The 20,894-nt window shown below is 46.2% G+C and overlaps 1 protein-coding gene across 11 annotated transcripts in view; it reads right to left on the bottom strand.

Moving 5' to 3' along the window:
* PLEKHA7 (pleckstrin homology domain containing A7) overlaps positions 1–20,894 on the bottom strand; it is a 219,610-nt gene that overhangs the window by 11,349 nt on the left and 187,367 nt on the right. For 7 of the 11 annotated variants that reach the window (XM_053203408.1, XM_053203410.1, XM_053203412.1 and 4 more), the window contains 10 exons: positions 18,001–18,081; positions 14,325–14,393; positions 14,064–14,144; positions 13,005–13,154; positions 12,363–12,464; positions 5,955–6,063; positions 5,562–5,788; positions 2,393–2,581; positions 2,176–2,293; positions 79–182 (listed from right to left, as the gene is read on the bottom strand). In XM_053203408.1, the coding sequence (XP_053059383.1) occupies positions 79–182; positions 2,176–2,293; positions 2,393–2,581; positions 5,562–5,788; positions 5,955–6,063; positions 12,363–12,464; positions 13,005–13,154; positions 14,064–14,144; positions 14,325–14,393; positions 18,001–18,081 (1,230 nt within the window). The remainder of the gene's footprint in view (positions 1–78; positions 183–2,175; positions 2,294–2,392; positions 2,582–5,561; positions 5,789–5,954; positions 6,064–12,362; positions 12,465–13,004; positions 13,155–14,063; positions 14,145–14,324; positions 14,394–18,000; positions 18,082–20,894) is intronic. The other 4 variants (XM_053203411.1, XM_027073040.2, XM_027073043.2 and 1 more) reach the window with 2 other exon arrangements.

The raw sequence follows: 20,894 nt of genomic DNA, 5'->3' as shown, positions 1-20,894 counted from the left end.
AGTCCATCCACCTCAGAGCCCTTCCCTCTGTGGGTGAGGGAGCAGTGCACTCCCTGAGAACTTCTCAAGGTCACTCACAGGGAAGGTCACCTTGCTGCTTTCGGCATTGAGACCCCTCCGGAGTGTGACGTAGGGAGCAATGGTGGACGACTGCTGGAGCCTTGACGTAGACCCTGAGAGGCCTTGGTGAGGAAAGAGAAGAGCAAGTGTATTCGTGATGGGGTGGACAGGTCACCAGCCCCTCCCTAATCACCTCCCACTCCTGTGAGGGGGGCCATGAGGACCTAGCCAACAACCCATTCTTCTTCTTCCCTAGGGTGAGGAAGAGCAGGCCCAGATAGAGGCCAGCCCAGGAGTGCTCTCTGTCCCCAATAGGGAACAATGTCCCTGGAGACCTGCAGACTACCCTAGTCTTCCCTCACATGCAGAAGACCTGGACAGCTTGGCAGGTAGAAAGGATGAAGGGGAAGGAATGTCCTTCATCCTTTCTTCCTGATGCACTACATGGCCCAACTTGGATGCCCTGCCTCTGTGAAGCCTTCTCAAATGCCCCAGCAGAATCTATTATCCTCTATATCCTTCAGTATATTCCTTGGTTACTGCACTGACCACAATGTCAACATACCTGTTCAACTAGACTGCAAATTCAACAATGCCTGGTTGGTTGAATGACTGACTGACCGACTGACTGAATAAATGAATGAACGGAAAGCAGCAGCACCAGGTATTTGTTGAGCTCTTAACTATGTAACAGGCAGGCACTGTGCTAGGTGTTTTATATAGATTTTGTTCCACTGGCCTTACTATGTAAGCATTACCTGACCATTGTAGAGATGCACAATCTAAGACTTAGAGAGGTCAAGGAACTTGTCCAAGGTCACATGGTAGGAATATCATCGGCCATGTGCTTCCCATGTTTAGGGTCCTAGAGCTTACAGAAATCATCTCACCCTGGCTGGCTGGAGCCACCACCTATGCTTTCTCCACTAACACCAATTCTTATCAGGGGTGGTCCCTGACATGTGGAAATGGACATCACACTGACTGAGGACACTGCTAGCATTTAGCATGTAGGGAAAATAATGATTAATGTCCTGCAATGCAAAAAGAATCCTGAACAACAAAGAAATGTCCTGCCCTAAGTGCCACTGATAAACATCTCTAGGCCACAACGAATTAAGGGAACAGTGCCCCTGGGCACAGTGCCAAGGGTTGCTGTGGCCCACACTCAGCGAAATCCAGAGCCTATGCCCTCCAGAACCAGCTCCGGCCATAGCATGCCTAGGAAGCATGGTGGGCCAGGAGTCCCATAACCCCACAAGTGCTAGAACCATAGCTGTGTCTCTCTCTGCTTCTGCATCTTGCCAGAGAAGGAAAGCACTTGACTGCCCACCATGGGGAGCAGATAGGAGAGGATCAGGGGAGGAACAGATGAAGGTGCATGGTCAGCCTGCTCAGGGATTCCAGGAGACCCAGATGCAAAAAGGTGGAGAGACCTCCCTTGAAGGGGATTTCTGAGGAGAGGGTCTGGCTACGGGGAAAATGGGGGATGGGTGAGCCTAAGGGCCTAAGTATGTTCCCATCTCCGTCTTAAAGAGCTAGGAGAGGACAGTGAGGACAATGCCCAATTGTTTAAAGAAAGGACTCGTGGAGTCTCAGAGTGACACAGAAGAGCAAAATCCCCCTGGAAGGCCTGGGATGGCCATACTGGAGTCAGTCATCCAACATCCCTGCCTGCAGGGTACAATGGCCTGAAGCCACAACACTGGGATTGCATTCTGGCCCCTCATGTATTTACTATTTGGTAAGTCAGTTAATTTCTCTGAGACGTAGTCTTCTTGTCTCTAAAATGGGTATAATAATGGTACTTCCTTCATAGGATTATTACAAATATTAACTAAAAGAATATGAAGTGCTTAAAACAGGGCTGTACTTCATAGTAATTGCTATTACCATTATTTCTGGGGGCAGATGTAATAAAAGAGAATCAGGATGTGAGCCAGAGGAAGGGAGGACAGGCCCTCCCTGCAGCCCAGAGTCTCCCCGACAGCTGCTGCCCATGCTGAGGCCCAAGGCTGCAGGCAGAAGGGTGTGAGGTACCAGGTGAGGGCTAGGGAACAAGTGGTATGGTAGAAGTGGGGGTTCCCAAAAAGCCTCCGTGGAGTTTTGCCTTACCTCTGCCTGGCAGGGTCTGGTACCTGCTGTCAGAGCCCACAAGTCCCAGGGAGGGCTGGGCCATGTCCCCACTGAAAGTCGCCAGCTCGGGTTCACTAACGTACGACCGGAGCTCTACCTGTGGGCAGAGTCTGAGGCTGTCATACCTGCCCAGTGTCATACCACCTTCCCTCCCCTCGCTCACAATGGGACAGCCCCAGGGGTCCTCCCTGCTCACCCTGGAGTCCCCATTCACACACAGCCCCTGCTCCCGGTCTCGCTTCCTCTCATCCGACTGCCGCTTAAGGCCCCTCACTGAAGTGTGCCGGATGATGGTGGCCTCCTTTGGCAGAGGTGGCACGGCCGGGGGCTGGTCCTCTGGACTGTAGAGCTCGGGGAGTGGGGGCCTGGGAGGTGCCTCGTCTTCCTGCTCAGAAAAAGAACCAGAATCAGTGCCCAGTGAGAGGGAGCTGGAGGGAGGATGCCTCCCCGTCAGGCATAGAGCAGGCCACACGAGGCCTGCAGAGCATGACTGCTTCGGCCCAGGGATGCCAACATTTCCCCTGGATGAGCTGTGAAGAAGGGGAATGCCTCTGCTCTGATCCTGTTCTTCCCTTCCATTCACTCCTTTTCCATTCTTCAAAGCATAACCTGTACAAAATCCAGAACTCAGATTTCCTGTGTCCATGGTCTTACTTCACCTGCCAGAAGAGCACCATGGGGGGAGCAGGCTGGTAACTCCATGCTTATTTGTATGTTTGACAGAACCCCCCCCCCCCCACATCTACCCCACTCCCTGGTGCTCACGCTGAGCTGACTAGCTGTCCCCACATGGTCTCTGGACCCTTCAACAGATTGGGATCTGAGCAAGGACAGTCTACATCGTCCTGCCCTTTCTATCAGAAATGTGCGTGGTTACAAAATATTTCCTCCTTCCTGACTCAGGCATGAATAAGTAGTCAGCATGGGTGACTCACTGCCTTCCCGTCAGCCCACTCCCTGGCGGTGATGAATGTAACTATTTTTCTTGAAACGGACCCCCACACCCCCCAACAATGTTCTTTGAGAGCTGTGGCTTTTGCACAGACCAACAGCCTGGCCCCTGACTGTCATAAACACCCACCTCTGGAATCAATGACCACTGGGGCTCCTTCCTAAACGCCCCCTTTCTTAGCTTAATTTTGCTTTGTTTTTCAGGATTTGGGAGAGGTCAGAAAAGGGTACTGAAGCTTGCTCTACAAAGGTTTATCAGCATTCTAGTAAAGTGACACAGCTCACTGTTGTGTGAAAACTAAGCTGCCTGTCCCAGATCCCCGTAGGCCCTCTGAGCATCAGTGGCTTCCAACCCTGACAAGGTCTTGGAATCACCAATTTCTAAAAAGCTCCCTGGAAAGATAAACGCAAAACACTGACGCAAACACAAAACTGCCTTTGATCAAAGGGAATAGAATGTCTGGAGATGGAGGGTGGGAGCAGACACTTTATTATATACTTTTTTTGGTATATTCTGATTTTGTGTCCTGTGAGAGTATTACCTAATAAAAAAAGTAAATGATATTAAATTCAAGAAAATAAGCCAAATAAAAATGAAAGAACTATAGCTACACACAACAATATAAGTCTCACAAATACAATGTTAATGAAAAAGTGCAAGATACAAAAGAATACAGTATCACCTACAGGCAAAATTAAAGTGTTTAGACACAGGTAGCAACATTTTAAAAAGAGAAAAGAGGCAAGGAAATTGTCCGAGTCAAGATAGTGATAGTGGCACAAAAGGACTCATAGTCCTGAGGGCTCCAGTTGCTGACAAAGTTCTATTTCTTGGTTTGCGTGTTGGTACAAACAGGTGGCCTCTTTATCATTTGTTAAATCATATATTTAGGTTTTATGTCCATTTTAGGATATCATTATTTCACAAATATAAATATAAAACAAGCAAACGACAATAAAATATGGTAAACCTGGTAAATGAAAGGAAAGAAGACCACCCCCAGGCAGTGACCCTGATGCTCAATCAGGTTGAAAAGCCCTGTCTGCAAGCCACAGAGGACCAAGCTGTGAAGAGCCTCTGTGACCATCTATCCCAAGCTGCTTGTTCTGTACCAGGGGAAACTGAAGAAGCCCAGAGAAGGGGTGGGCCTTGCCCAAGAACCCAGTGAGAGAACAAGAACTGGAATCCAGCACAGATCCCCGGCCACCACCTCCTCCTTCTGCTCCCCATCCTGGCTAGCAGGCGTCTCACCTTAAGTCAGGAGCTCTCTGCCCCAACCATTCCTGCTGTTTGTTTTGCTATTTTCTGTTCTGTGGCTGGTACCCCCATTGCCTCTTAGATATAAAATTCGGAAAGAGACCTCAACATGAAGAAACACAGCAACTCAGTCCCAGCACCTGTCATTCCAGCTCTGGGCCCTGGGCTACGGCAGGAAGCAGGTGGACAGTGAGGACCAGGGTATGGGAATTTGTGTGTTTTAGCCAGCATTGCACACCAACCTTGTCACAGGTCCTAGGCACACCCAGTACCCAGGCAAAGCTCCTCTAAGCCTTTGTTGGCAAAACCTGAAGGTCCCCATCTCAAGGTCCCCTCTACTATGGCTTCCCTGTCACTTAGGCTAGATCCCTCGTATTCTCCAGCCAAGGCTGGCCTGGCCCTGGAGACACGAACCATCACAGTACCTGACCACATCTTCTATTTCCTTAAAGTCTGCTCCCAGATTCTGTCAAAAGCTTGGCTCTTCTCTTTGCCAGTCAAGCCAAGGTGTTGGCTCAGGCAACCACATGGCCACAAAACTGATCTGAGGAGCTGGGCTGAATGTCCAGTTAGATGGCAGGTGGCACAAAGAACAGTCAGGAGATGTGGACTGGATCCACTAATATGGAGATCTCAAGCAAACGTTAACACCTTTGGGCTTCAGTTCTCATATGTGTAGAATGGGATACAGACCTTCCTGTCTATACTCCATGAGGTTATTGTGAAGATCAATTGTATTCTACAACCCACAGAGTGCTCAGCTGCCGATGAAGACAAAATACTCTTGCTGAGAGGAATTCATCACCCACAGGCTTGTGTAACTCCAGGTTTGCAAGGAGTCCTGTGTGGGGCTACCTACCTCTGCATGATGCATATCACAAATTCCACCCTACTTAACACAATCACTTCTTCTTGCTGGACCTCGGTTTTCCCCACTGCAAAATGGGAAGGTTGGGCTAGATCCTCTCTAAGGCCCTTTCCAGTTCTGGCAGTCTAAAGCACAACAGCAAGGCCCTACCACTCCTTAACTATTCATAGCTCAGGACTCTGGCTGGTTCTGTCTTCCCAGGTTTTCCCAAAAGCTTCTCTCCCAACAGAAGCTGACCTGAGGAGAGAGAGGGACAACAGCGCTCAGCAACTGGCCATCGATACTTACAACTTTGGGCTTCGTCTTGGTTGGTGACTGAAGAGGGGATGTCACTTTCCTCAGCTGGGGTGGATGAGGTCGGTACGGCACATAGGTTTGCAGCTGGGGGAAGAGTCGAACCTCCAGAGGGGTCCGCACGGGGCTGGTGGGAGGGCTGGACTGTGGGGGTGGCTTGCTCTCAGAAGTTGAGAGTGAAGGCACAGGCGGATGAGGAAACAAAGGCACCGTTTTTCTCTCTAAAGCATGTGGAGGCAAACAAAGGATGGAATGGAACAAAGACCCTCGTCTCTGGAGGACAAGGGGAGGGGCTTACGCCATAAAGATCTGACCTCTGCAAGGGCCAGCCCACATACCTGGGTGTTGGCCTCCAACCCCCTGACTCCAGGAAGATGGCCTCCTCACCTGGATTTTTGACTGATTCCACCAGGATTCTAAAGTTCTCTTTATTTGCACTCAGGCCTGCAATGACGTCTTCAATCCTCCAGAGATCCTTCTGTATCTGCGATTTCTCCTGAGAAAGACAAGGTGGTGGTTCATTTCCCTCTCAGATCCTCACCAGAAGTTTCTCATTAGGACTTACGCTATCATTTCAGACACAGCACCTCACCCTGGGTGGGGCAGCATCCCCTTTGGAAACCCCACCAGGGCTAGAGCCAAGCCTGCCTCGAAGCTTCAGAGGGTACCACACACATGGAAAACGCCCAAGATCTAGGGGAGAAATTCAGAGGATCTTTCACATATTCACCTTGCCTATTTCTCCCAAATTTAAAAGATTGCCTTAAATACTATGGAAATGCTTCCACTTATAAGGTATCTAGAGTAATCAAAGACAGAGACAGAAGGGTGGTTACCAGAAGCTGGGGTGGAGAGGGGAATGAGGATTGTCGTTTAATGGGTACAGAGATCCAGTTTTGCAAGATGAAGAAAATTCTGCAGATGGGTTGCACAACGTGAATGTAGTTCACACTACTCAACCATATGTTAAAAATGGCTAAGGTAATCAACTTTGTTATATATATTTTATCACAGTTAAAAAAAATAGACTGTTTTAGGCAACCATGGCAAAAGGGAAGAGAAGGCAAGGACTAGAGGTTACACTATCCCCAGAATATAAAGAGCATCTTTTAAAAAACTATTTCATATTTTTTAAGTAGGCTCTACACCCAACGTGGGGTGTATCCCAAGATCAATAGTTTCATGCCCTACTGACTGAGCCAGACTGGTGCCCCATAAAGAACATCTTTTAAAAGACAGAGCTGAATCCTGGGATTTGGGGTTAAGAGTACAATGGGCAGCAAGTATTTGGCAATAAGAAGAAATGAAGTATTAATACATGTTATAACATGGATGAACCTTGAAAACATTTATGCAAAGTGAAAGAAGCTAGACACAAAAGGCCATTTGTTATGTCACTTATACAAAATGTCCAGAAGAGATAAATCTACAGAGACACAAAGTAGATGAGGTGGGGGTGTGGATGGGGAGTGACTCTTAATGGATAGAGGGTTTCTTTTGGGGGAATGATGAAAATGTTACAAAACTGTGGTGACAGTTGCACAATTCTAAATATTCTAAATACCACTGAATTGTATACCTTAAAAAGGTGAATTTTATGGTATGTGAATTATGTGACAAAACTTATTTTTTTTAAAAGTACAATGGGAAAAGGGCCAGGCTACCCAACCATATGCATACTCTGACAAGTTACAATAGAAATCGGACGGGGAGAGATACTAAAAAGAGGTGAGCAGAGTTTATCAGGATTAAGGGACTGTGGGCATTTTATGGAGTGTAGTTGACACACAATGTTACGTTAGTTTCAGGTAACATAGTGATTCAACTGCTCTATATGTTACACTATGCTCACCACAAGTGTAGCTACTGTCTGTCAAGATACCACCATACAATGCTATTACAATATCACTATGTTCCCTATGCTGTGCCTTTTAATCCAATGATTTATTCTTTTATTGACTAGAAGCCAATACCTCCCCCTGCTCCCCTTTACCTGTTTTGTGCATCCCCCTCAACCCCTTCCCTTCTGGCAACCATCAGTTTGTTCTCCGTATTTACAGGTCTGAGTCTGCTTTTTTGTTTATTCTTTTGTACTTTGAGATTCCGCATGAGTGAAATCATATGGTATTTGTCTTTCTCAGTCTGACTTATTTCGCCTAGCATAAATACCATCTGTGTTGCTGCAAAAGGCATGAGCTCATCTTTTTTATAACTATGTAATATTCCATTGTGTGTGTGTATAACACATCTTCTTTATCCATTTGTCTACAGATGGACATTTAGGTTGCTTCCATATTGTGGCTATTGTAAATAATGCTACAATAAATATAGGGGTGCATGTATCTTTTAAAATTAGTGTTTTTGTTTTCTTCAGGTAAATACCCAATAGAGGAGTTACTGGATCATACAGTATTTCTAATTTTTTGAGGAACCTCAATGCTGTTTTCTACAGTGGCTATACCAATTTACACTCCCACCAACAGAACACAAGGGTTCCTTTTTCTCCACATCCTCACCAACATTTATTTCTTGTCTTTTTTATTGCAGCCATTCTGAGAAGTATAAGGTGATACTGTATGGCTTCTTTCAAAAAAAAAAAAAGTTTGGTTTTTTTTTTGGCGTTGGGTTGTAAGTTCTTTATATATTCTGGATATTAACCTGTGGGCAACTTTTAAAAGAGTTGTTTGAACATGAAAGTATTCTTTTAATTTTTTTAATGTTTGTTTAATTTTGAGAGAAAGAGAGAGAGAGAGAGAGAGAGAGAGAGAGAACAGGAGCAGGGGAGGGGCAGAGAGAGAAGGAGACACAGAATCCCAAGCAGGCTTTGTGCTGTCAGTGCAGAGCTCAATGTCCGCCTCAATCTAACAAACCGTGAGATCGTGACCTGAGCTGAAACCAAGAGTCAGACACTTAACCGACTGAGCCACCCAGGCGTCCCAGTATTCTTTTAAGTTTTAAACTATCATGGGAGAACTTAGCTGTGATCATTCCTCCATGGGCTTAAAAGCAAAGTCCTCATACCACATCTGCTCTCGAGGCGCCCAGTTACCCTCAAGTGGAAGGATTCTTGCATGTGTGATACTTAAGGACTTGCCTGATTCTGCAAGTAGACTATGTGCTCCTTGGTATATCCCCACAGGGCTGAGGACCCAGCAGGCTCTCAGTACATGTATGTTGAGTGAAAAAAGGACCAATCACATAAAGTTCCTTGACCAAATGAAGTCCAACAGCTGAGACAACAGATGTGTCCTAAAGGAGCTCACATTCTCATACTCTCTCCATCCTTCCAACATCAACGCACATCCTCTCAGGGCTGATAAACAAGGAATGGGCTTGATGCTTAGCGCTACACCAAAGCACGAGTGCCCTAAAACAGACATGTTATTGAGCCCAGAGTGGGTGTGTAAGCTAACAAGATTATCTCTGGAGCAGACTAAGCAGAATGCTGGGAAAAGGTAAAGGAGGAGTATCAGATTAAAATCAACCCTTTCCCCTCTCCTCTGGCAGTCTACCTGGCATGCATACCTGTCAGGTTACAGTCCTGCCCCCATTTTGCCTTTCTGCCACCCTCGTATGTAAGAAAAGAGCAACAACCCAGCGAAAGCCAGAGAATCTCTAAGGTTCTCCAAGGATAATGGAATTTCAGAACTTAATGACAAAGTCAAGGAAGCTTTTGGGGAGCACGGGGTGGTTTTCATTCCTGCATCCACACACCATGCTGGGCAGGGAAGGCTACTACGTACTGCATTCAGCAAAGGCTTGAATTTATTGTCCAGAAGTAAGAACACATACAGGTAGCCTCACTTATCACATAGTTTTCACACAGTTACCTGGATGTTCTTTATTCTCTGGCTTCCCTGCACAGGTGGTCATGAGGATCTTTATAAACAAATCCACTCATCTTCACTGAAAAGCCTACAAATTTTCTCACAGCCAAACCTGGCTAAAGGGAGGCAAGTTTCCAAGCAAGTTCCACTGCTGAGAATTTGCATATGTGGCTACAAGCGTATCTCCAGTGTTAATGACTCTGGAGTCTAATATCAGGACTCTAACAGCTTGTCTGGTCTAGAATTACACCAAAGAAGTTAGCACAAAGGCTGTTCAAAGAAGGGCTTTGTGAGCTTCCGAGGTCACTTTGGCACTCAGAGAAAGCATGAGCAATGCCTCCAGCCTAGGTAGACATCAAGCTGCAGGGCCTAGGCTTCAATCTAGCCTAGCTCTTTATAACTTACATGGTTAAATTCTCCAGGGAGTCTGTGACAAGACTTATACATTGTACTCATTTGTTTTTTAGATCAGAGAAAGGGATTCTGGGACTGCTGCAAGTTAAATCACCATGAAATAAGGCACGGTAGAAACACAAATGGCCAATGATCATATAAAAAGATGTTTACCCTACTAGTGATTAAATTGATGCAAATTAAAACAAGATGTCCTTTTCAGCCAGCAGAATGACAAAAGCTAAAAAGACTGATAACATCAAGTGCTGGAGGAGCTGTAGGTAAACAGGGTTCAGCACCCTCATTCACTGTGGGTGGGAGGGCAAATGAGTGCACCCTTTTAGAGGGTGACTGGGCAGCATCCATCAACATTTAAGATGTACACTCATTTCAACAGAGCAAGGCCACTCTTAAAAGCCTATCTTAGATAAACGCTTATAAATGGGCTTGAAAAGGCAGTTACACAGATGTTTTTTGTGGTACCATTATAAAAGCAAAACACTGCAAATAACTTAAATGCCCATCAGAAAGGAATGGCTAAGGTATAGAATATCTAGACTATGAAAACTATGCAGCTGTTAAGAACTAATTTCTTTTACTTTACACGGCCTTCTGAGATTATGGAAATCTTCTATAATCTGTGCCGTTCAATACAGTATCTACCAGCCACATGTGAGCTACTACTGAGCATTTGAAATGATTCTAGTGTGACTGAGGAATATATTTTTAATTTTAGTTAATTTCAATTAATTTATGTTTATACTTAAATAGCTACTGTATCAGGCAACATAAACTTGGGGGTATTTTTCCTGGAAAGATTTCTATAACATAAAGTTCTGACAAAAAAGCAAGTAACCGAACGTGTAAATATGATTCCTCTCCTAAGTACACCCAACTCACACCCCCAAATAAATTATTTTATGTATGGGCACATGTCTGAAAATGCACAGAAAATGGTATGGAAGACAATACCACCCACTGATGGCACTGATTACATATAGAGAAGGTGACAGACTGGAGCAGAAAGAGAAGGGAGGGAAGAGGGGTTTTTATTTCATGTTTTGCTTTTTCTTCTTATTGTTTGGCCTTTACAGAGAGATGCATTCATGTATTATTTTTATAATTATAGAAACACAAGGAATGAAAAGCTAAAAAACATTACTGCTAAAATTAATGTAGATCATTGAAAAAGATCCAAGAAGATAAGTATAATGGGACAGAACACTTTAAGGAACTAGTAACTAGAAATAATCACTTGAAGGACTTTGTCAACAGTATTCACTAGTATTTTCAAGCCACTATGCCAAGTGCTGTGGTACCAAAAAAAGAATAGGAAAAGGTTAGCTTGGGTTCGGGGAAATTATGGGGGGAAAAAAACAACAGCAAGAGACAGACAACTTCTGGGAGACCTAGCAGGCCAGCCCAGCCCTGAGCTACATGCAAGAGTCTTCTCCACATGGTCTTGGACGAGGTTTCTGGGAATTGGCCCCCAGTGGTGAGTGGAGGGATAGCAGGCATCTCCAGGGCCACAAACCCAGTTCACCTCTTGTATTCCTTCACTAACATCCAAAGTCAGTACGTATACAAAGTCACTTTAAGGAAGAGCCTTGGCTAGAACCAGTCCATCGATTAGAAAGCTTAGCGTCAAAATTGGCCTAGCATGGTGCTTCATGCACAAGATGTCTCAATGAATGCTTGCTGATTTCAAATAAATTGAATTGATGTCAGGGAACTGATGGAAGAGATACAGTAGATCTGAAGTTGGGTTCAAAAGCAGGTTATTTTCCATTTTTAAAAATTTGAGGGTGGGCAGAAGCCTGATCGGGCACCACAATGGGGAAACACTGGTCAGCTGGAGGACCCAGCCTGGAAGAATAAAGACCACATAGGGCCTTTCTTCTCTCACCTTTGGGGGCAGAGGCAGCCATCAATGGAGTGGCCTGGTTTTAAGGGTAGAGGAGGCAGGGCTCTAAGGCTGCCTTTCCTGAGTAGAGCAGTGGCCACAGCGATGGGTATCTCCCAGCCTGGCTCCAGAAATGCAAATAACTGCCTGGAGACCAGAGGCACCTAGATGGACCTGGAGTCACACTGCCTCCTCAGGTGAAGGACTGATAACATCTATCTTCAGGAATCAGAGGAAGGAAGGAAGGAAGGAAGGAAGGAAGGAAGGAAGGAAGGAAGGAAGGAAGGAAGGAAGGAAGGAAGGAAGGAAGGAAGGAAGGAGGTGGGGCTTTCTGCTGCTGTCTAAGTGAGTAGCCCCAAAATGGAACCAAGAATCACGGGAACAGATTATTCTCAAGTGTCTGTAAGGTTCTCAAGCTCGGTATTTCTCTCCCCTCAGGGCCATTTCCTCCAAATGATCCGTAGCAAAACGCTTGCAAAAATGCCCAAGAGGCAGGGGGTGCTGAGGTGAGTTCTCTCATCACAGCCTGGCCGGAGGCGGGGGCAGGGGGGGGGCAAGCAGGCTGAATCCCGGTGGGGGAGGAAAAAGCCCCTGGGTAGGGCTCACAGCCCCACAGGTGAAGGCTCTCAGAAGAGATCAGACTTCAGAAGGGATGAAGAGCCCTTGGGTCACCTGGAAAAAAAAGGCTCTTCTGTGTTGTTCTTGCAGGGTCTGCTTCAGCTGCTCCACATCACTCTCTAACTTCAGATATTCATTCCAGGCATTCTCCATCTCCTGTGGGCCAAGAAAATGCTTCTGATTCTTAGTTATCCCCTGACCCCAAGATGGGCCCATGAGCACCTGTGCTCTTGACCACTGCTGACCCAGCCAGGGGAAGAGGAAAGGGGGATCCCAGAGGGTCTCAGGCAGGCCTGGGATGAGAGAGACAGGGCTTGTCTTCTCATTCCTGCTCTGACCCAGGCCACCTGCACTGTTCCCTCTCCCACACTTGGAGATGCTTTGGTCCCCCACCCTGGCAGAAAGCACCTGCACCACACGAGATGGACAAATAAAAAAGGAGAAATTCTGACATGCTGGAATTAACTGTACACAGTTCAGGGGAAGGGCCTTGCAGGCTGCTCTGAGAAATGTGGTCCCCTTGGTGTTTCACTGTAGCCATACAGGAGTCACTATATCAAGACTCTTGTCCCCGGCCACCAACTCAACTACAGCTGTGAGATAGGAGAAGCAGCCCCCTGCCCAGCCCATCGTGGGGGGTTGGGTGGAGGAATGGGGGCGGGGGAGTGTCTGCCACCCTCCACACCCTCTACACACAGTGGACTCTCTGGAGATCTCCGCCCGGATGTGGACAAGGTCCTCCTGCAGCAACCTCTGCTGGTAAGCAATCTTCTCCAGGTGCTGGGGCTGGTCTCGGTACTGCTCCATCTGTCTGTGCAATACCTCCAGGACGGACTCTAGCTGGTCCTACATCGGGCAAGGGCCAAAGAGCAAGAGGAAAGCAGGACAGTCCCTGAAGGCCTCCCCATACCATGCTAGGAACTAAATAAATCTGCTGGATCTAAGGCTGAAGGACCTACTGCCCAGCTGCAGCCTGAGTCAGGGCCTCTGATTCCAGCTCTAACTCTGCCCACTGGGTGGCCTCCTAGGACAAGTCACCTAATAGCTCTGTGCCTAAACTTCCTCATCTGTGAAGTGGGTATAAGATCATCCACTCTTTATGGGATAAACTTTGATGTATAAGGATACATCAAAGAGTAGATGGAAAATTCTCTTAAGTTTTATCAGCACATGTTATAAACCTTCAGCATCACAAATACAATGCCTTATTAAAGTGCAAAAAAAAAAAAAATATCACACTAAGGGTCCAAGAAACCAAACACTGCAGCCCCTGGCCTGTTCCTCCTCTCTCATCTAGACTTGCTTCCTCCATAGCCCAGATCCTAGGAGGAAAGGAGCTCTAGAAAGTGATAGCCTCTGTCCTATTATAAGTATGGCCACTTTCTCCAAGGCAGTCCCCTTGCATGGAATTCAGGGGCCTGGGGTCATCACATACAAGCCAGTGGAGCCCTCCTCCCCCAGGCTAACCTCATGGTGCCTCTCAGGAGAGTTAAGTCAGAGCAGAATTAAGGTGGGGGAGGGGTAGGTGGCACTCGGAATAAGCAGTCTGAAGTCTCCCCAAAAGATTTCCTCCAGGTTTAGGCAGAAACCCTCCTGGAAGCACCCTTTAAACTCACACATTGTTCTAGATAAACAAGTACCTGTTCTGGCTAAATGAATACCTGTGACATGACAGTCCAATCTGTATCTGTGGAAAATACAGAATGACAAAACCCCCTGCCAGCCAGCCCAAGATTATGTGAAACTGACGCATACTTTGTTCTCCTTGAGGGCTCGGATCTTGTCTTCCAAGTCCTGGAGGATCCTGTCTTGTTCACAGAAGATGCTCAGTTTGACCTGTGAGCAAGAACAGGTGGGAGAAGGCCTGGGATGATGAGAAAAGGGCACAACCTTGAAGTGTGATCAGAAGGTCTTTGGCCTTCCAATCCCTCCAAACCCCGCCTGAAGCTGCCCGCCCACCCTGGGTCTGAGGGCAGCAGGCAGCCGGGGGGTCAGCCTGTCACCCTGTTTACTCACGTCAATGTCACTCTCCGCGATCTTCACTGGCTTCAGACTTCGATCCTTGACGAGATCCCTGCCTGTCATCTGGGAGGTGAACAATTTAAAGCAGATTAACCCCAACGTTCAGGATTAGACTTAGAGAAGGAGAGTTAGCCCCACAATGGACAAATGTGGAAGTCTTTACAGGTAGGGTCATAGCATGAAAAGGGCAAAAACTCAGATGCTACCTCATTTGTATGCCTGTTTCATTTTAGGGAAAAACCAAAGCCTTTTTGTGATTCAAGAAGCACTTGTAAATTCCTCAAACTAAAGAAAAAGTAGGCATCCAAGATATAGTCTCATTGACTGTGGAAGCTTAATTTGCCCAAAGTGAATCCAGTATGAATCCTGGAAGATTTAAAAGACACAGTTTAGCTATCGAAAATGTGACCTCCCACCCAGGGCAGTGAGGTGAACCAGGAGGAACCAGTGAGCCCCTGGGGCACTGTCAAGCCTTAGTTTAAGGAAGCCTCTTGGCAGCTTACTTCCCCATGAGCAAGGTCAGCCTATCTCATCCTATACCATTTGGGAAGAGAATTTGGTCAAGGGATGAAGGAACCTGGATGGCTGGGGTTTTCAATTGATCCCTAAATAACTGAGGCTAGGTCATACTTGTGTAAGTCACAAGTTACCCTGTCCGCTCAAGAAAGGAAACCAAGAAGCAGTAGACCTTATGAGCCAGTGGGCATTCATAACATTGTCCATCCTTCCCTTGACCCCACGTGGGCACCATGCTGCCATCTCCCACTAACCCCTACAAAGCTAAACCCAACTCTTTAGCCCATGTTTTCACTCCCCCCTAATCTCCTTCATGCCAAAAGCTGTATGGGGTGGGGGTGGGGGAACTTTTCCACAGACGCACCCCCCTGGCCAAGTCATGGTCAGGGAGAGCCAGGTCAAATATGCCCCATGCAAGGAAGACCATCTTGCTGAACTCCATTTTGCAGATATGACCAAGGAAACAGGGTGGAGTCAACCATAGCTGAGATAGGTGATGTGTATACTATGCAGAGGGTTCCAGTGTGGATGGATAGACAATTGCTGGAGAGATGGCCCTCACTTTCTCCCTACTCCATCTGAGAGGTCCACTAAGTTTGTGAGTGTAAATAAGAAGCAAAAATATATTGGCAAACATCCTCCTTAAAACTCAAGCCACTCATGTGCCCAACTGTCCTACACTCCTTCTTCCTATAATCATTGGCAAATGCGAAGGTCAAGGTCAAGGGACAATGCCATCTCTAGGCCTTGGGCTGAGGACTGACTCTGGCTGCAGACACACGCCCATCCATTCCTATGCTCCTTTTGGTCACACAGTAGATGGCAGGGACAGATGTCTTATTTATCTTGGTCAAGTCAGCCCTGAACATAAAGCCTGGCACACTGGAAGGCACTGGGAAAATGCTTATTGCATTGCAGGTAGGTCAAAGGTAAAACACATGTGGGTCAGTGCTGTAGCATCCTGGAAAAAATAGAACTCCAGCCAAATTCTGCTCTTCAGACTGGCAGATTATGTGTACATACATGTATACACAGAGTCACGGAACACATGGACTACTGCCACAATCCACAAACAAACTGCTGGCTCCTGCAAGGACAGAGGGGCAGGAAAGGTGGGGAGAATAAGGATAGGGAGGAGGAGGAGGGGTGGAATGAACCTGGTGAACCACGAACAGCTGGACCTTCCAGGCAGGACTTGGGCCAAACTCAGGGGAACCCAGCAGGTAAAGGTAGGGAGGTTACTCTGTGTCACAGTCCTCCATTAAAGCAGAGGACAATGAGCTGGTCTACTCTCCAAAGGGCTAACCCTTGGCTCACTTCCCAGGAAGAAATCATTTTCAAATTGAGATATGCTGTGGGGATTTTTCCTCCTAGCAAAACTCTTCCCCTGATTTCACTGAAGCTTTTAACAGATGATATCTTTTTGATACTGAAATAGCAAGGCAGAGAATCTAATTGAGCAATGCCTCATTTATCCAGCGCCATGAGGAATGACGTATTCGACACAAAAAAAGGCATTTTCAGAAAGCTGAACCTTTTAAACTTTTTGATGGAAAGGTTTCTGGAAGTAAATCCTACACTGCCTTCACAGAACTGAATATAAATTCAACCTTTTCGGGGATGAATCAGTCATTATAAAAATCAGTAATATGGAATTTCTTAGAAGTTAAGTGTATTAGGACCATTTGCCTCTTGATTAAATTCTTCTAAATTTCTGTGCTTTCATTTCCGTTTTAGATTGACACATAATGTTTCTTTTCTCTCTCAGGACATTAGGTTACTCCCTCTTTTCTAAGAAGTAACTCTCTCTTGTCCCCTTTTAATGGCTGTGGTTAAGGTGCTGTGAGTTAGGAATTGAAATGACTGAGTCTGTTAGGACTGGAGACTCAACAGAGGGACAGTTGCTGCTTTTCCCTAACTCCCTCACCTCCAACTGGGTCTGGTGCCCCTCAGGGGAGGTCCTCCCACACCTGATGTCTCCCACAACTATGGGCCTTAGTACATTAGATGATGTGCTCTCTCTCCCCTCAAAAGATAGTAACCTGATGAGAGGTGGTTGTAGGGACTATGACATGTTTTCTCTGTATCCTCAAAGTCCAGCCAGGGCCCACCACATTGAGGATATTTGGGAAGTGTTTGCCTGATGAACCTGTGACCGTATCAAAATCATGTGATTTGGCTCCTACTCCTATAGGCTTTAGACCATGGGCTTCATGAAAGTACTTACACAGCTCAAAGGCTCTTTAAACTTCTGAATTTAGCTTTGTTCTGGAGTCAAGGCTGCTATGAAATATCCACAAGTAGTATATTACATGCAATTTTCCTTTTAAAACTGTGTTTTGTGATAGCAATGTTTAAATCCATTTGAAATATCAACTATGTGTCTCCAGCATTTCTGTCACCAGAAAAAAGCGAAATTCAGTGGGCACTCATCCATTTGAAAGAGTCTGTGCACCAGAAAGGAACTGAAGGCCACTCAGGCATTTTACCTTCCTTCCACCACATCTCGACACACTTTTTCTCAGGGCTTGGGATGACTGCACATAGCACCTGCCTCCCAACCTGTAGCCTCCCTTGGAATGCTACAAAAGTTAGCTACATTTCAGGCACTACTTCTGCATCAGTCAAAGGGGGGACTTGGGAAAGGGGGTGGCCCATTTTGTTCTAGTCCAGCTCTAGACTGTTTTCAATATCAACACCCTGCCCTGAAGAAGAGCCAGCCTAATCCCAAGGCCATAGTAGAATCTCAGGATATGCCAGAGGCTCCAAGGTGACCAGGAACTGCTAACTCCTTCCTAAGAACTCATGCTTGACTCCATAGACCACACTGGTCTCTGTCTAGGTCAGTCCTCGCCATGGAGGCAGAGAGAGAATGGGAACACAACACAAGCTGGTGGCAAGCCAGGCAAGCCCCTCCCACCCCCGCGGCAGCACAAAAGATGGAGTCACAGAACACCGCATGTGAGAGGTTCAGCTTGGTGCACCAGCCAAAATGCTGAAGGGAGCTTCAACAGGAGAAAAAAATAAACCGAGATGACTTGCAGGAAGCCTGGGGGCGGTCAGGAGAGCCCCTGGTTAAGCAAGTGATGAAGTCGGCACTGAGCCAAAAGCAATGGAATGGCCCCGCTTGGAGACACAGATCAGATCGTCTTACGCTTCTCCTGGGCCGACAGCCCCGTGCTGACTTCTTCAGCACTTTGTAAAGCACGTTGATCAAAGGTTCATTATTTTTTATCTGTTCCAAACAAAAAGGCAAATATAACAAAACGTAACAGGTGAGACATCAAAAGACACTTGAAGGAGCCAGAATTTGGGGAATCGGTAAGGGGAAACTTTAAGGAGGACATGTGCTGTGCAGTCCAAATGACTGAGTCTCAGTCTGGCTGTGCTGCTTCCCAGCTGCTGAGCCTTTCCAGATTTCAGATCCCTCACCTATAAAATGGGGGAAAATAAGTTCTGCCTGAAGGATCTTAGTGCAGGCTAGTCTACATGAGAGCCAATGTCGGTGCCCATTTCCTTCCTGTTTCTCCTGCAGAAGACAAGAAGGGACTTTGCTTCTTCCTTCGTCCTCCCTCACCTTACACTGCAAGACATCAAATCACTAGGGTGGTGCCATGCGTTAGTCTCATCCCTGCCCCACATTTTCCACCTTCAGTGCCCCAGACCCTCATCTCCACACCTATGTTCATCTAAATAATGATGTCTTACCAATGATCCTAAATGCTTAGAGCTCCTTTGAGGGAACACTGTCCTACCCACCAAAACAGTAGATCTCAACCCTGGGTGAACACTGGAATCATCCAAGTGGCTTTAAAAAAAACTGATACCCGAGTCCTACTCCAAGAGACTCAGATATAATTCGTTGGAGTGGGTCCTTAAAAGCCCCCCTGGGTGATACCGATGTGCAAGCCAAGACTGGGAACCACTAATGTAAAAAGTGGTTCTCAAACTTCAGCATGCTTCAGAATCACCTGGAGGGGGCTTGTTAACACAGCTGACCCTTGAACTATGGGTTTAAACTATGAAGGCCCACTTATACATGGATTTTTGTTTTTTAACAAAAACAGTATAGCCCTATAAATTTTCTCTTTTCTATGATTTTCTTAACATTTTCTTTTCTCAAGCTTACTTGATTATAAGAATACAGTATGTAATACATATATCATACAAAATATGTGTTAATCGATTGTTTATATTAAAGTAGACTATTAATAGTTGAGTTTTGGGGAGTTAAGTTTTACCTGGATTTTCAACTGCACAGGAGTTGATGCCCCTAACTCCCACACTGTTGAAGGGTCAACTGTATACAGATTTGCTGGGCCCTGTGTTCAGAGGTTCTCACTGAGCAGGTCTGGGGTGAGATCCAAGATTTTGCCTTTCTAACAAATTCCCAGGTATTACTGATGCTGTTGGTCTGGAATTACATGTTCAGAACCACTGCTTTGAAATAATGGCCAATAATGTTTCTCAACCATATGGGCCATATATTAGAAACACCTACAGAGTTGTTTATTTGTTTTTAAAGAATGATACTGGAGTATTACCAATTAGATCAGAATCTCTAAGGGGTAGGATCAAAGCACTGATAGTCATTTTAAAAGCTCTCCTGGTTATTCTAGTTCATGGCCAGGATTAATAATCTCTGCTCCAGAACAACAGACTTCAAACTTCTTTGTGCACAAGAATCATCCCAGAGCTTGATTTAAAAAATGCAGAATTCTGGGCACCATTTCCAGAAGTTCTAATTCAACAGAACCCCCAAGATCTGTACTTCAAAAAAAAAAAATCAAGCTCCTACGTGATCCTGAGGTAGGTGGTATCTAGACCACAACTTAAGAAACTTTGCTCTAGAAGCTAACTTAGGAAATAAACCCTTAACAGAGAAGCCCTGATCTCAAGCTCAGTCAGGAAGAGTCTGGAGGCCAACAGCCCGGAGCCACTGATGACACATCCCTCAACCAGGAACAACAAACAGTCTCTGTGGGGTTGACTGCAACCTGCTCTACCTACAATGACACCACCTGACCAGCAGCAGATACCCTCCCTTCCACCTCCCCTTCCCAGGTGTGCCTCACAGCTGCATAAAAACAATCTAAGCTATCAATAACAGTGACCACCATACCTGCTTCTTCAGACCTAGGTAGGGTATAGGGTGCTGAAAAACAGAACTATGATGCCAGAAATACAATTCAGTGAATACAACTTTAGGGTGGGCAAAGTACATGGTACACAGAAGAAAGAATGCAGGTGTAAAGTTAGACACTGGGTTCAAATTCCACACACATTACTGTGGAAGTGACTTCTCTTGATACTTGGGTTCTTGGTTAGTAATGTGGGTGGGGGTAATAATTCCTATCTCTCAAGGCTGCTTAGAGGATTGAGATAATGAACATGTGCCCAAACACTGCCAGGCAGGAACAGATGCTTAATCAAGGTGGAGTCCTTTCCACCCTGGCACCACCAAGTAAAATGCCAGAAGAGTAAACATTTTCCAAAAAGAGCATTAATACAGAGCATCTTCTAAAAGACTAGAATACACCTTTGTTTGATCACTTGGTACAACAGCAGAAATGCTCACTTTAGGGAGAAAAAGTTCCACAACATGTGGGGAAGCAAATACTGATTCTGAAAGCTGAGCATCAGCTGATTGGTGATGGCAGGAGCTTTGGATCCTTAAGCCTGTGGCCTTTGGAACAGGGCCATGGGGGAGCCTAGGCCAACCATGTGGGGATAGGGAGGCTGTTTTTCTCCAGACGGGCTCACCTCCTTCCTCTCCCCGCAAGGACCTCTCACAAGCAGCTGGTCACAGTGGGGCTGTGCTCATTGCTGTCCCCACACCCAGGCTGGGCTACAGGGCCCATTCAACTCTGCCCATAAAGGTCCTCATCTCAGGGACCCCAGCTGAGCTCAGCATCAGCTCATTTTGTCTAGTATGTCTCAATCTCAAGAGCCAATGGGCCTTAGGGTTTTCCTGATATAATCACGCATCCCTCTTGTCCTGCAGTGTTCATCTAGCTTCAGTTGCACCCTAGAGATGGAGGGGGGAGT

This window comes from Acinonyx jubatus, chromosome D1 (genome assembly GCF_027475565.1).
Source record: "Acinonyx jubatus isolate Ajub_Pintada_27869175 chromosome D1, VMU_Ajub_asm_v1.0, whole genome shotgun sequence".
NCBI classification, from domain to species: domain Eukaryota; kingdom Metazoa; phylum Chordata; class Mammalia; order Carnivora; family Felidae; genus Acinonyx; species Acinonyx jubatus.
The sequence above is the reverse complement of the archived record's forward strand: the minus strand, read 5'-3'. Positions and strand labels throughout refer to the sequence as shown.